General features: G+C 35.1%; 2 protein-coding genes across 5 annotated transcripts in view; one reads left to right on the forward strand and one right to left on the reverse strand.

Annotated features, from left to right (window-relative positions):
* The window catches only part of LOC136028222 (uncharacterized), a 208,269-nt gene extending 201,155 nt beyond the window's left edge, over nucleotides 1-7,114 (forward strand). For all 3 annotated transcript variants that reach the window (XM_065705943.1, XM_065705944.1, XM_065705945.1), the window contains exon 5: nucleotides 6,953-7,114. The gene's annotated coding sequence lies outside the window, so the exon portion shown is untranslated. The remainder of the gene's footprint in view (nucleotides 1-6,952) is intronic.
* A 3,347-nt stretch (nucleotides 7,115-10,461) lies between these two features.
* The window catches only part of LOC136028219 (protein phosphatase 1 regulatory inhibitor subunit 16B-like), a 71,888-nt gene continuing 65,399 nt past the window's right edge, over nucleotides 10,462-16,950 (reverse strand). For both annotated transcript variants that reach the window (XM_065705937.1, XM_065705939.1), the window contains one exon: nucleotides 10,462-16,064. In XM_065705937.1, coding sequence (XP_065562009.1) covers nucleotides 15,787-16,064 — 278 coding nt within the window. In that variant the 3' untranslated portion in view covers nucleotides 10,462-15,786. The remainder of the gene's footprint in view (nucleotides 16,065-16,950) is intronic.

Raw genomic sequence — 16,950 nt, forward strand, 5'->3', positions numbered from 1 at the left:
AATGTACCAATTAACCCTTATGTTACAAGAATTACCTCATTTCAGTAGAGCTTCAATGAGGTGTGGGTCACTTTAGGAATGACAAAACTGGGTTTTCAAGTCATAGTTTCTAAATTTCAGGGGGAGGGGGATGTTCAGGCAATGCGATATGTGATTCCAATAGATTTCCAAGATAATCCTGAATTTTTGCCTAACACTCACTGCTTTTACATTACAAGTTTTTTTTTTCTATTCTGTGTTTGAAGAGTCCGCAAATTCTTATCTTTAGAGCATTTAGCAGATATTGATTTTCAGATATAGTCCAAGCTGGATCAGAAGTAATAGCAAACGTCTCTAGCATCTTTTAGGGGGTTTATCGTTGAGAAAACGAATTTATTCGATAATATTAACAAAACCTGACCGGAAATTCGGGAAATGGACTCCCTCCCGTGTGTGTCCCTGGATGCGAGAAACCATCAAGAGCAGTCTTCAATGTATTATTTTTAAAAGTACAATTTCCGTTTAAATCTTGGTTTTGTTTATTAATTTTTATATTCAAAGTTCTCAGTCTAAAAGCCTAGGTTCTTCTGCGTAACCAACTTCAGTAAAATCTGAAGAAAAAGCTTACATTTCTAACAATTGTTTATTATAGATTTTAAACTTTCTTGCGTTTTTTCGCGTATCTACTTTCAAAGTCGTATACATTAGGCGGCTTCTACGACGCAGGGTGAAATTTGCGAAGCGTGGTGCGAGGAGGCGCCTTGTTACGGAAAAATTATGTTAAAAAATGATATCAGGCCATGCAGAGTAGGCATCCCCTCACCCAAATACATTGAAAGATCTGTAACCGCAACCGTAAATAGCTATTTGTGGTATTAGGCTCTCTTATATATAGTATCATCAAAACCTCAAAAAAATAAAAATAATTTCAATCAGTCGAAATTGAAATCATCCAATTAATCAAAATGTTCATTTATTTCGCAATCAGAAAAATTTATTCATCCTTATAAATATAGGTATACACATATCAAGTCTTTGGGGAGACTAGGAATTTTTCGAGCGGTGATAGACCCGTGAAAAAGATTGTAGCAAGGCTTGAATATCTTGAATCTTCGCGTAGGAGGTGACCATCCCTCTATATCTGAATTAGGGAAATTAGACCTTCAATAGCGCTTCAACAGTCGCCTGGGGAGACCAGGCATAATTAGTATATATCTTTAACATATCCTGTAAAATTTCGATTTTCTGAAGACCAAGGTACTGACTTCTTTAAGGAGATTTTTTTTTTTTCAATGATATGAATGTTTTGCCCAAAATGAAAGCGGGCTGCTTATGTTGAATGAAGAATATGAAAAAACTATGGGCTAACTCCGAATGTCCCACAAATACTTTCTTACTCATTAGCATGGTAAACCAAATTTTACGAAGAAAGTGAAAAATAGAAACCAGGAAAAGGGGAGGGACAATTTAAACCAGAAGAGTCCCTACAATATTAAAGAAGAATGTGCACACATTTCCAAGTAATAAAAGAATCAATTTTTTTCACTGGGATGTCGAAAACATGAAAGGACATTTTAAGATCTTAATTTCCAATTTTTTCTATGGAATCTATCAGACTATTCATAAGGTTATATCCCCCTAACCCCTTGTTTATCACGTATATTCAGTGTGAATAAAGAAAAAATTTACAGCAGTCTAGGTGAAGTTACTCACACGAGCAGAAGCAAGTAAGGTTTTTAATGTGGGCAAACAATGTTGATATAAATGACTCTTAACAAAATGTAAATAACTTTATTCCTCACGCTTCTCAATACAAAATTTCTATACAACTGACACCTTTTTAAAAGAAAAATGTTATGGCAGGGCGAAGAGCGGATCGACTGCGGCACGATTTCGATTTAAAGTCGTCCTACGTTAAAAGTCTCGAGATATGGTATGTTTATGTTTAGACTGTTGGAGAAGGCTTCCAGTGATTTCGTCTTTTCTACTGGGAATGGTAGTTTGTTCCAGATCCTGATCACCCGGGGTATGAACGAATGATGGTAAGAATTAGATCTTGCAATCTTCATCTTCATGGGCTGAAATTGCAGACTGTGCGATCTTGTGTTGCTTTGGGGAATTTTTGAACAAGCTTGTCTTTTACGTTCCCAAAATTCTCATGAACTATCTTGAAGAGGGTTTTTAAGTCTAAGATCGTTCTTCTTGTCTCAAGTTTATGGAGAGTGAGTCTTCTTAGAGCTTCGTCATACGGAAGGTTTCTGAATCCTTGAAGTCCTTTTACAAAGAGTTTCTAGACCCGTTTTAGGGGGTGTTTCCCCCTATTTTCCTAAATAACACAAATTTTCTCAGGCTCGTAACTTTTGATGGGTAAGACTAAACTTGATGAAACTTATATATTTAAAATCAGCATTAAAATGCGATTCTTTTTATGTAGCTATTGATATCAAAATTCAATTTTTTAGAGTTTTGGTTACTATTGAGCCTGGTCACTCCTTACTACAGTTCGTTACCACGAACTGTTTGATATCCTTTTTGAGATATGGCGACCAGATCACAGTGGCGTATTCAAGCTGTGGCCTGACGTAGCTTGTGTATGCTGATATCTTTGAGTGATTGTCAAGGTATCGTAGAGATTGACTGAGTAGCCAGAGAGTATTCGACGCTTTACGCACAACCAGGCCGATATGCTTTTCTGGTTTGAGGTCCAAGCTCAGAATTACACCCAGGTCCTTTTCACAGGTAGATTTTGTCAGGTCGATACCTTTCATTTTGTATGAGTACATCGGATTTTGGCGGCCAAGGTGGACGACAGAGCATTTTGCTAAATTTGGTGAAAGTTGCCATTCTTCCAGCTTCTCTGTCAGGGCATCCAAGTCGCTTTGGATTTGTGATGATGCACTAGCTTCTCCCAGGAGCTTCGTATCGTCTGCAAACAGGCCGAAGTCGGTTTGGGAAATGGCATTTATGCAAATGTCTATGTACATGACGAACAAGACTGGGCCGAGAACACTACCTTGTGGGACGCCACTGGTTGCATCTGTCCATGTGGTTAGTGTGTCTGCAACCTTGACTGCTATTTTTCTATCATTCAGGTACGCAGAGAGCCAATTTTTTAGCTGCCCCTTGATTCCATAGATTTCTATGCAGTGGATGAGTTTTCGCAAGGATATTCGGTCGAAGGCCTTAAGTAGATCGATTAGGATAATATCTATTGGAATCCCACGGTCATGGGTAGACTGGACGTAGTCGTGTATCACTACTAGTTGGGGAACGACAGAACGATTTTTACGGAAGCCATGCTGATGATCTGAGATGAGGTTGTTCAATTCGGGGTGCGAGTTTAACTTTTCTACTATGACCCTTTCCATGATTTTCAGGAAAGGTGAAGTAAGGCTGATCGAGCGATAATTCTCCGGGTCACTCCGTTTCCCTTTTCCTTTGAAAATAGGTGTTAGATGGGATAGCTTTCAGGAAGTAGGAAACTTGCATTGCTCGAATGAGATTTGGAAAAGTATTGCCAGAGGTTCATATAGCTCGTCTCTCACTTCTTTCAGGATGAAGGACGGGATGCCTTCAGGATTGAGTGCTTTAGACGCTTTCATGCCCTTCATTGCTCTTAGAACACTTCCTGGCGTGAAGCCAATGCTGTGGAGCTCGCTTCCTGGGTGTGAATCTTGGAGTTGAGGTAAATAGCCATCGTCAATGGTGAACGTGCTGGTGAAGAATTAAAATTGACGATTGACCTAGACAAACCAATCCCCAAATTGCTACTAATAAGCAACTTTTCGATCTGGGAGATAGGGAAAAGAAAGATGTCATTCCCCCTTTTCTCCGTGGCAAAAGTTGTATCCATGTAAGATGTATCTTATTATAAGCCACGACTAAAAGAGTTGTCACGACAACAACAATAGTAAAGGGCGTACAGTGCAGAATGGCACAACTCTCCACACAATTCTGGGAACAAAAGTGAATACCCAAATATGTCTTCCAGACATTCCATGACTAAAAGTTTGCCAATTGAAGTAAAAAAACGGCGAAGGTCAGTATCATCAAACTCTAATTTCACTTTTTGACATTCATGTATTATGTATTTTTAATATGTAACCACCGATATCAAACACCCTCCCCCTCTCCTTAAGGCAGTTAGTTATTGTTTATATCGTATAGAATGGAAAAAATGTGCCCGAGCACAACACCTTTCATAGAACGCGCCGTCGTCAATCTAAACATTCCTTTTGAGTGTGAATTCACTTGCTAAACACTTATATATTTCTTTTTTTTTCAGTAAATTCAATTCAGTGTCTTGTTGCTGCGCTGCATAATCAAGCCCTTTATGTAGGACTCTAGAGTCGTCACTCTTTATTTATTTTCTGAAGCTCAATTCCCATTTTTAGAAGTGTCTGGTTTTAACCCTAATAACTAAAAAAACTGACCCCAGCAGAGCTTTTTTTTAGCACAAGTAGCTCAAATCGAAAAGAATTTAAAATTTCAGAATGTACTTTCGCATTAAGTCTGACTTGATTCCACTAACGGTTCCAACTCCATACACTGTGCAATCGGCAACTACAGCTCCAGACCTCTTTCTTTAATCTGTATTAAAAAGAGGATTGTGGAGCTTGTTTCTGATAAATCAAGCATAACTAATGAATAACCTATTGGCAATAGTTTCTAAAAGCATATTCAATGTTTCGTTTTACCCTTTTTTTAATCTTCAAACTGTGCAGACCCCACCTAACATGTAATAATTACCTGAACGTGTTTATAAATACTGAGCCATTTGTGGTATTTATATTGTATTTCTAATATAATACATACCACAAAGATGAAAATAATCCCAATCAATCAAAATTGACAGAACTTGTGAAAACAGATATTCTTTTTCTTTTCAAATTTAGGAATGCGACTACAAAACATTAGAACTATTTGAAAAAATACGGTTATGAATGAAGAAAGCTGACTTTAGCAGAGAATGTACAGATATTCTTTGGTAGAGCTGCGTCAGGAATGCGCTCAAAACATTCCAGTTGTCCCTTATTACTGCTATAGAAGAACATTCAAGAGGTGGTCTAAACTGGAGGGGTAGAATAATCAAAATATCAAATTGGTTTCATTTTTCTCAAGAAATCCTATGGCATTTTTTAAAATTAATCTACACTAATAACTATGATTTTAAAGAATACTGGTAGATTTTTTAATAAATAACATTAAAAAAAATCAACTCCTTACAACAAAAAAGCTCTAATGTCTTGCTTTCAAGACCCATGAATAAAAAATATCATACAGTAGTGAGAAAGGGTGGAGGGTATTTCCATGTCCAAGGTGTATTTATTTTTTCCCAGGAAAACAAAACACTTGTAACCGGCATTGCTAGTTCATACTTTTTCAACAAATAAGCTTCAACGCTGATGAGGCATACCAGAAAAAAGGATATTTAAGAACAAAACGATAATATTCCTCAGCCAGTTAGGAAACGCAATTTTTTGAAGCAGAGGCGCCATTTGGACCAAATCTTGGGGTATAAACTCCATCTTGGTCCCCCGACTTACTTCGTGTCGCGTACATCATCTAGGAAATGGGCATTTGACAGAACTCGAGATTTTTATTATGTATCTTACCTGCTTTCAAAGTTTACAATAATTAATAGCAAATAGCGTAATTACCCCAAGGGTCGTCAAGTAATTACGCTCTTTGGTTAATAGGCGTGCAGAAATTTCAAATTAATTGGACAGAATGGATTATGTTGGACATAATGGATTATTATGGCCGGCAAAGGGCCCTTTGTGGTGGAAGCTTGGGCCCCCCTGGAGAATCTGGGGTGGACATCCCCCCCCCCCCAAATGACGCCTCTGTTTTTAAGAGAGCGTTGATCAGCTATTCTTGTCAAAAAAGAAAACAGAATACAAGAAAAAACTTATAAACAAGTAATAGCAGTTATGATGAACCAAAAATATTAAATCAGTATAAAGCAAAAAAAAAATTAAATAGAATTTCGTTTAAACTCAGTCTAAAGCAAAAGAAAAAATTAAACAGAATTCCGCTTACAAAACCCATGGCAACGGGGCTTTTTTTTAGTATTTCATTCTTTCTTCTCTCATAGCTAATTGTTCTAACTCCATATTTACACTACACCATCGGCAACTCCAACTCAGAACTCTTGCTTTAATTTGAATTAAAAAGAGGAGTGTGGAGCTTGTTTCGGATAAATCAAGCACGAGTAGTGAATAACCTCTTGGCATTAATTACTAAAAACATATTCAATGTTTCGTTTTACCCTTTGTTTTATCTTCAGACTTTACAGATCACACCAAACATCTCGTTCAAAGCGTAATAGTTACCTGACTGTGCTTATAAATTTTTGGAACCAAGGACAATTGACAATTTTGATTCATGGCCGATTGTGTAGTCTGTCCCGTAGCAAACAAAATCGTCCTTCCAAAATTATTTCCATTCTCTTCTTTTTTTCCACTGCCAGAGGACTGTCTTCGCTTTCTTTTTTTGTTTATGAAAAAGTACTTACACATGAAATGCTTTTGTTGAAAGAGGGGGAGGGGGGTTCAAAACTCTTTAAAAACAGTCAAATATTCAAAAATACATAGAACATACGCGGAAAACAGTGAAAATCTCAATATTTTGAGAGGGGCCGGAACCTTCCACTGTATGCCTAACTTCATCAGGAACTATGAACTATAATATCTATCTTTGACAACTTATTCATGATTCATTTAGAGATGAATCCAACTGATTATAGGGTGAAGGGTAATTTTAAAGTTTTTCTACGGGCAATATCTAATAAAAAAAAGTTATCTATTCAATTTTTATACGTTTTTAACTTAGAACAAACAAAGTTCATTTTATGGTAATTTAGTTTTTTCTGAATTCAGTGTTATATAAAAAAAAATCAATGGATTTAGGTCAATTTAGGCCTACGAAATTAGTTTATTTTCGTTCACATGGTTTTCTTCTCCATTTCCAGGATTTCCGAACGCTGGTAAAAGAAGCCTAGAAAATATGATTCAGAGGAACCCTTTATTGGTTTGTCTTTCTCTTCAATCAATTTATGCCTTTATGTTAAAGGACCTGGCTTTTTCTCACTTATGGATTTGTAAATTACAATAAATGCACGTATTTATCGGAATATACAACCCGAGCCTTGTTGTAACATTGACGAACATCATTTATATTTATTTTTTCCAGTTTTTTTATTTCGTTTTGCATACAATTGTTAGGTTTTGCTACTCTCAGTTCCCTTGTATTGCATAACTTACTTAAGTCTTCTGCCTGCTGACATGCGTAGAGAGGGAATGTTACTTGATACCACCTTACGAGACCTCCATAATCTCATGCTTATATTCATCTTTATGTTCGCGCGAGTAATATCTTCAATATTTGCGCAAATATGTGAGCTATGCTCTTTTATCGATTTTTATTTCTGGCGGATATTGCTTATTTAGGTGTAGTACCAAAGCTGGTAAATTGAAGTATCTTTGTTTCCCAGAGAAACCTAAAGGAAAATGATTCCCAAACACTGATGAAAACATGGAAAGTAACATCCATAATTCATGAATTTTAGGCTAGTAATGGATAAAGAGTTTAACATTCAACAAAGGTAAAGAACAAAATGAAATTTTTTCAGCGAAACTTTTAATCTTTCTTTTTTTGGGGTGGGGAGGGAGGATCCTCCGAGCGATTCTAAAGTGTTGTTGTTTGCATCTACAAACATTTCCGTGTATTAATTTGTTTTCGCACCGTTTTTACATGAAAATATAGCTATGTGAACTGAATCATGGTAAATTTTGAACAGCATTAACATTTCAAATTTAGTCCAAGCCATTTACCTCGGAAATGCTTTCCGGTCTTTCATGAGAAATCTTAGAAATCGTAGATGAAATTTTAGAAATTGAAAAAGCCATTAAAAAAAGAAAAGAAATAAATTACAATTATAAATCTTAAATTTTGAAAGATTAAAAAAGGAAATAACCTTCTGTGCTACACGACAGCATTTTACACAGTATATATTCATAAACTTCATATTTAAGTTGGATTACAAAGTAGAGGTCACACCATTCGGTTTTAATTTTTATGAATTTTAAATTCCAAATCTTGGGGGAAGAAGAATTATTTCCACAAAAAATGTATAAATTTTATTTTTATTCTTATTATAAACTATGAGGATAATTGATAATGACTCATCATGGTTCTACACCTTAAAAGGCCAAGTACTGACGGGAACTTCTTACCCTTCTTCTCTAGTTTTTTTTTATTGATGGTCGTCAGCTCAGGATCTAATCGGTCGTCTTCAATTCAACTCAAGGATTTTCCCTTACAATAAAGGCTGCAAGAGGGATAGTCAACCGGCGATTCAACTCCTTGACCGACTGAAATCTCAAAAAAGTCACATCATAGACGAACATCAGGCCAGTTTTCGATACGATCGTTCTACCATAGACCAGATTTTTTCAAATCAACGACTGATGGAGAAATACATCGCATATGTGAAAGAGTTGCTGTAACTTTTAATCTGTTTAAAGCAGGCTACTGACTAGAAACAAAGTGAAGAACTCTGGCACAATCTACTGCACTATTGAGGCCCTAAGAACATGATATTTTTGATCAAGGGCATGTATTCGTAGTTCAATAGCCAGATCCAGAAGCACGTGGAACTAACAGATGAATTTCTTACATCAGCAGGTCTTTTACAGGGTGTTCCTTGTTTCCCCGCCTTTTCAACCTATTCCTAAACTCAGCACTATCACTTGCCTAAACTGCAGATAGCAAACGATTGGCGAAAAACTAATAGACCAACTTGCATTCGCAGATAATATTGTAAAACTTAATAACATAGAATACCTTTCTCAAGCAGACGCTGATGAGCTCTTGTAATCAACTGAAGACGTCAAAATTATCTTTAATACAGCCAAATCAAGGTCATACAGATATCTAGAGTTTCTGGGCCAAAAATGTGCAAACAACAATTAAAGGTGGGCCAGCTGAAAATGATCAGATGAAGACTTGGCAAGTTAGACCTTCAAGGGCCTACTACCAACCTGGAAAAGCAAAGCACAGTGGACATTTTGATGGTTCGTCTCTTTAATTCCCTAATAATCTCAATCGCTTCATACTCAAATGAAACCTGCTCAATAAAGGCTGAGAAAAGTCAAAGAATCCCCACATTTGAAACTAAATGTCTCCGCCGCATAGGGAGGATTACCTACGCTTACCGGATATCGAATAAAAACCTCCATTCCGTTGTTCCTGTACCGTATTGGCCGGATCAAAAGTCAACGGCTCCACTGGCTGGGTCCCACTCAACGAGTGTCAGCCAACCAGCAACCAAATTCACCTTCGAAGGACGGGTAAACGGCACACGCCTCAAAGGCCGACCTCGTAAGGGATGGGTCGAAAATTTTCAGGCTGACAACCTAAACAGGTACTCCGCCTAGCGACGAACCGATCAGAATATTATATCATTCTTCAAATTTCTACAATAGAAAAACCCCCAGTATAGCCAAAAAGGCCGGACGGGACTTAGGTCAAGTAAGTCAAAGATATTATAAAACCAAATGAAGTAAAAGCGATGAATTTATTCAAAGCAGGAGCCCTAAAAAAGATACGATGTGGATGGGATGTTCGTCTGCATGTAGAATTCAGCTGGCTCAATGCAATAATGCAATTCGAGTAATAACAGAACTGATCATATGAGTAACAAGATTTACTAAGCAGTCGTCCTGTTTTTAAACGGTTTTACTTAACTTTGTCTGTTAAAGAGGAAAAAAACTCTTCAAATAATCAGAAGACATGTGCAGGTATGGCATTCATCATACAAAAGTAGCTATTGGTTGTTTGAGGGAGAAGTAGGAAGACCCTTTTATACAGTTTCTTTTAAACCGTTAGGATGAAACACAAAAAATATTTATTATTTGTGTTTCAAAAGATTTATCAAACTGAAACCAGTTAAATAAGCTTTTTCCCTTAACAAAGGACAATTTTTGGCACATATGGAGGACAAGGTCTATTTTTTTAGAAAGTCCCTTTTAGGTGTTTTATTTAGTTTATCAAACAACGCGTGCATGTATACTTGGGTAAAATAAATCTATCAAATCCGTTTCTTCCAATACCCGGGAAAGCATTTTTTCGAAAAGTTTTTCGAAATTCTTGGTCAGATTATCTCTCAGGAAGGATAGACTGGCCGATTTTCATCGATCAGTCGTAATCAGCAACAGCATATCTGAATTTTAGCTTTTTTACATTCATCTCTGAAGATAAGCGCTGAGAGGAAGCGGGAAAATAAAGAGTGAGACGTTAAGGTCTTGATGCTTTGAGAACCGAAGAACAGAGCTACTGTTAGGGCCGTTTCAGTGTGTAAACGTTCGTAAACCAAGGATTTGGGAGTAAAACGTGATCTTGTAAGAAATTATGTAGTTCACAACCAATCGAGTGTGAAACAAGTTTTTTTGTTCGAATAGAAAAAAACGCAAATCTAGATCAACACAGAAAATATTTATTTAAAAATAAAACTATACCCGTCAAAAATGGAATGTTCGAAAAGGAGATGGAAGAAAACTTGATCAAAGGCAAAACAATCAAATAAATTATCCAAAAAAATAAAAAAAAGTACCTAACTTAGAACTTTGGACACGCAACAAAACAACAAATAAAAATTGAACTTTCATAGAAACAAACAAACAAAATAGCACTTTATAAAGAAAGTTCAAACGGTTTCTATGAATCCGCTAGCATACTCTAACAAATTAAATAACAACCAAATTCTCATGATCCACATAGGTTCTACATTAAAGAATAACATTTGACCAGAAATTCCAACCTAGCCGCATATAACCAAACTGATTAAATCTTAATTTTGTTACATTACTGAAAGACCCCTAGATGAGGAGGAATACCCCAGACAGCAAAAAAAAAAACAAAAAACAAACAAGTTGCTATTGAACACTAAATACTTTCCATAAGAGTCAATTTTATAGTAATACAAGAAAAGCAGCCCTATAATTTGATACCGATCAAACTGCTTCCAAATCTACTGCATGTTTCAATTCTTTAGATAATATTTCATTTTAAAGGCATCATTTCCAAGAAACGAATTTGCACGTTTTAATCACCTTTCCCGGCTATGTTATAGGATACTAGAAAAAATAAACAAAAAAATAAAACGAATTTATAAAGAACGCCACAGAAACATCTTTACATCATGACACAAACTAGAAAATTTAAAATTTGTTAATATCCTGACTCAACACAATATTCTGGACTATCTTTGGCAGCTCTTTCACTCCGACCTTGAAACTTTTTTTTGGAAAATTATTAACAATTTTAAAACTGCTGATATTAATATTAAAACACTGTCTTAAACAAAGGGCATTCAGTACTGAATATATGGCATATAGCTGAATATAACTCAGATAAACTGACAGCTCTGCATTTGATGGACAAAAGAGGCATATATATTATTTTAATTCAACGTAAACTAGCTCCCCCTCCCATTTTAAAGTAAAGCAAACATTTATAATTCATCCCTCGCAATCTCAAGTAATCATCTGAATTGGAAATAGTAAGATATAAAGCAACATATTGACCATGATATCCGTAACATCTATTTATACTTGGCTAGTACCCCATTGACCCCCTTCTCCAAAAGCAGCACAAATATCCCTTATGGGTATTACATCGAAGTTTCAGACTTTAAGATATGATAAAATATATTTTCTTAACCCTTTCACAAAACAAAAGCTTTACCATTTAACGGGCATTTACACTACTGATTGTCAGTTGATGTCCCAAATAACGGATTCATCTCCGCAAAAAAAAAAAGATAAAAAAAAGTTTCACACTTGAAACTTAAAAACAAATCGCAGAAAATATTGATTTCGATCTGAACTTAAACTAAACCAAGATGCAAAACATTTATCTTTCTTATTTTACTTACAATATTACTTCAATTTTTATTTTCGAGCTTATTTAAAACTTTCTGTTTCAGCAACTGTTAGAAAAACCATTCATTGCCAAAACCTAGACATTATATTTTCTCTTTCTAACTGCTTACTCTACCCCCCCCCATTAAATTAAAAAAATAATAATACTTTTCTAATATTTTAATGACTTCCCTTCGTATCTAAACATGCATCCTCTTTGAAAATAAAAGGTTCCTTACCGAATAAACAAACAAAATTACGTACAACAAAAAGGAAGAAAAATAAAAATATAAACACAGAATCAAAATGAGGGCCATATTCATTCAGTGAAATCTATAAAGCTTCAAAAACTAACTTAAAAAAAAGAAACAATATTATTTACAATATTGCACAAACTGGCAGTGGATTTTAATGAAGTCTTTTTTCTAGCTACTCTGGGAAGTTCCTAACTAGAAATATGTTAAAGCTAGGAAAGTCCTACTCTATGTAAACGGACGTTGTCATAATGATTCAAATTCCAAATTATTAGTAATATTTCAGAGAGAGAGCAAAATGACCCTGCTTCGCAGAAACTTTCCTTATTCCGAAGACGAAGAAGAGAAAAAAGAAGAAGGAAAAACAGCATTAGCATTCTTGAGAAATCGATACAAAGAATAGATCTTTTTTGTTTTTAAACTTGAATTATTCGCAGAAAAAACACTTTTGCTCCGCCTTGACGAAACGTATCAATCTAATAATAATTTCAAAGTCTAACTAAAATGTGTTTTCCATTTCCAGGTCGCAAATAATTATGACCTCCAAAAGAAAACTTTTCTGAAGTTTAAGTGTCTCCTAACTGCATTCGTGCAAGGAATGCTGATCACACAGATAGTAGAATTCTCCCTACAGGCGTACATGACTTGACCGTTTTGAGCGTATAATGCACAGTCCTAGGGTAATCAAAGGGGGAAAGCTACCCTTACGCCACTAGAACGTCAGAAATATGAATAAAAGTTCAAAATTTGGACAAGATTTAATACCTTCCTAAGAAAAAATTTAAATTGCCATCTCTGTATAAAAACTTTGCAGGTCCATCCGGTCTTTCCTTGGAAAAACGTACGAGGTCATCCTTAATCTTATTTTATAGTTTTTACTTCTGTTCTATAAATTAGATTCTTTAAAACTTTGATTTATTATTAAATATTTTTAATAATAATGTTTTGCTAACCATTATTTTAAAAGTAAGGGTTCATGCAAGAAGCTTCAGTCATATGTATTTACTTATTCGTTACGTTTTCCTATTCAGGGATTAGATGTTCAATTATAACTACTTACATTGTATGTGACAAGTTTTTGATTTTCAAAGGGAGGCTAGGACCTATTATTTTGAAATTAAAGAGAATTCAATACGCTAAAAATATATTTTTTGATCCTTTAGAAAAATTTATAGCTTTTGGGCCGGCACTCAGTCCCCACGCAGTAATTCAGATGAGGATATGGTCTTCAAGCAATCGCCCCTCCTTAAAGTTTGTGAAGATTTCTATGGAATACATTTCTAACTTACAAATATCTGTCTCATTTGGAATCAATCAATTCTTCAAGGCGGGAAATGTCTCCTCTCTAATTAAAGAAAACATTTTATTTAGCAAATTATTTGAGAACAGCTTTCTGAGTAAATCTCATAATTGAGCATAATATATTTCGAACTAAAAACTAAATGAGCTTCAAGATTCATGCTAAGATTAGTCTGAGGACTCCCCTCCCCCACATGGTAAGACCCGCTGGCTTATACAACTACAGTCACTTTCAATAAATGCTACTGGATCTATAGTACTTTAAAACAAGGGTTCAAACCGAGGAGTTCCTCTGTTTCTGGAAGACTAATTACATTTCAAGAGCAAAATCATGTTCGTAGAAAATATCGCCGTTACAAAGACCGTAAAGCGTCGTCGATGTCTTCATATTTTTAAGGATCGCTTTTTTTGTGGAGGGAAAATAAAAATGAAGAGTAAAAGAGCACAAATTACAATGTGTAGATGAAAAACGGGGCTTCATTTTAGTATTAAACATAAAATTATATCAAAATACCTGTTAACTGCAAAAATCCGCTTTTTCAGAGGCTACTAAACCCTAACGACGACTCTCCAGAAGATCTCTAATAGGAACTCAAGAAGAAGTTGTAGCTCCCGTCGGTTAACTTAACAACCTCTCAATGAGAGACTAGATGTGGCGTCACTGGCTATTTCCTAAAGTACATTCACTACACTCTACGCTGCACCTCCATTTGAAATGGTCTTCCAAGGGATGTTATCTCTGAACACCCATCTTTTGATTAAAAGGAAATTCAATAGAACAAAACTCTAGGGAGAAAACTTAAGTAGATGGCAGACTAGTGACATAACATCCCCCGGGTTTTTAGCAGCCTGGCGCCATGAAAATCATCACCATTAAAGAAAAATTATCCCAGTCATTGCCACAATCCTCTACCTTTAAGAAATGAAAATGGCCGATCCAATACATCCAGCGGATAAAAGGCCACCAGTAGACGATAAGCGGAATAAATACTCATTAAAAGTGCCACGTATGGGCTTCTGTCATGATAGTGTGACCCTTTTTATTAAAAATAAAGACCTATTTTTGGAACACTGCCAATCCTCCAGGGGTGCTCCTGGATTCAAACCTCTTTCGAATCAGGTAAAACCGTTTGTATGATGAAGGGTTTTTCGTCCCTCTCAGCCCTTCTTAAATAGTGCCTTAAGTCTTGATATATCAACAAGTTCAAAATCAAAACATAGATATTATATCTACAATTATTACTTACTATCATACCAACTGAAAGTAAAGCAATATCAATTTAGAATAAAAATATTGTAATGTCTAAAACAATATTTCTGTTTTCTTACACCAGAAGAATTTGTTCCTCAAATTGGAAAACACATGTGAAGTGGTTCTAAATAGCAAGACCTGACGAGGTTCCATTTATGCAAATTTTATTTCCATTTCTATAGTACTACTGTAGATCTATGGTTTTTTAGTCCTGAAAGCAGATTTTTACATGTTTATTTCACGGCTGATATTCGTTATATACCAGTAGTAAGTTATTTCTAATACCGGTGCTACGGGAATCAAAAGCAGTACTACGCAGTGGTTTTATCGGCTGCCCGAGATTAAAAAATAGAGATAAGGGTCAAGAGCAAGACACTAACGGACCAAATCAGGATAACATCGTCATTTCCAATCTGTTCGTACGCAAATTTTAAATTAACAAAGAGAATCGTTCTTAGTGGTTTCAAGACCATTTTATAGATAAAGCAGAGTAAGAAAACGCGCATATGTGAACAAACTTTAGACTCAGAACCCCAAGCAATCTACTAGAAAACGCTACATTAGACGTTACTATAAACATAGTTTTTTCTAACCAAAATGAAATGAGGAGCATTAACAAGTGTCCCTAACATAGACTTGGCTGCCTGTTTACGACCTAAACAAAAGTCGGAACTAAAAAGTACTAAACCAATAACAAATATTTTCCATAGAACATTAAGATACGTAGATACTAAACACGGAATGTTGGCAAACATTGACATTGAAACACGATGATATTTTCCTCTTCCAAAAATATTTATAAAAGAAATACACCAAAGGCCTCAGCAGTAGGGCAAAAACTGAGATCTAAAAAAATTGAGCTACTTGGAACTATTTTTGGATTATTTGTATCCACTTTACATGGATAAGTAAGTGAGGGCGCTAAAGATTCTTAAATATACAGCTAATGATTCGTGTTTTTTCCTTCTATAACTCTGAAAAGTAAATTTTAAAGCCTAAACTTGTCCCCAAGCGCTTTTTTTTCTCCTGAGACCTTCATCTCGTCATTATCTGAAACAAAAATGGGGTAATAAGAAGGCTACATTATAACACAGCATCTTCTACCTTTATTATCACCCACAATTTCTAATGGCTCTCCAGTAAACTTGTTAAAATTCGCGTTCGGACTAGGGGGTCTATAATATGTCTCTGTAACCTTTTGACCATAAATTGTTTGTACTGTTGTCATTTCTCCATCAATACTCTGCCCACGAGAGCGTCGTCGTTCCGTTTTTAGCTCGGTTAATGTTTTTGGGGTACTTGCAACACTGTTCCGATAAGGGTCATTATCAATTGACCTTCGAGCTTCATTGTTACCTGTAAATATATGGCTTAATCTAAGACTTAAAGCACCAATTAAACACATATTTTTGGTTATAACTTATTTAATTATATGTATGAAGTTATTTAATTATATGTTATATGTATAATACGATTAATTATATGGTATATTTTTAATATATGATGGAGGAGGTATTCAGATGCTAAATTTGAACAATTCTCTTTTTTTAAATTCTTCTTGTTTTGAAAAACAGCACTTGGAATCTACAATAGATTCCTTCTGGCTTCTAGAAGGTTTATTCTGAATACAAAATTAATAAATAAAAAATTAATACGATCATCAGATAAACAAAAAGGCTCTTTCTTCTTTTTTTGGCCTTCAACACAATCTTTATATAACTTTTTTTTTATTATAAAATTGTCAAAGACATGTCAGACATGTTAACATGTCCAATTTGAGATTGTATGATCAAATCACTTGGTTAAATTTTGGCTTTCGGTGCGAACATGAATATTTCCAAAAAAAAAAAAAAAAAAATACGGACAAGTGCCAAAAAAGACGTTAGAAAATATTAAAATCCTTGATTATTAAATCATTTTTTTATGAGTCAATACGACTGAATCCATAATAAAGTGTACTTAAGCAAATCGTCTACATAGATACAATCTTAAGCTGGAAAAAATTCCTTTTTTTTTGAAAAAATACTTTCCATTTATAATTGAAATGAAATTAAAATATAATATAATAGTGGGATAAAACCTTCAATTAAGGCTGTGGAAGTCAAAACATTTCGGCTTAACATCCAGAATCAATAGGCAAAATGAGAAGAAAAAAGCAAAAGCACATACTGGAATAACATAATAAAATGAAAAAACAGCTTATTTAAGTCGTAAAAAAAGTACAGGAAAAGCAATTGTGGAC

Source organism: Artemia franciscana, chromosome 6, assembly GCF_032884065.1.
Source record: "Artemia franciscana chromosome 6, ASM3288406v1, whole genome shotgun sequence".
In the NCBI taxonomy this organism is placed as follows: Eukaryota; Metazoa; Arthropoda; class Branchiopoda; order Anostraca; family Artemiidae; genus Artemia; species Artemia franciscana.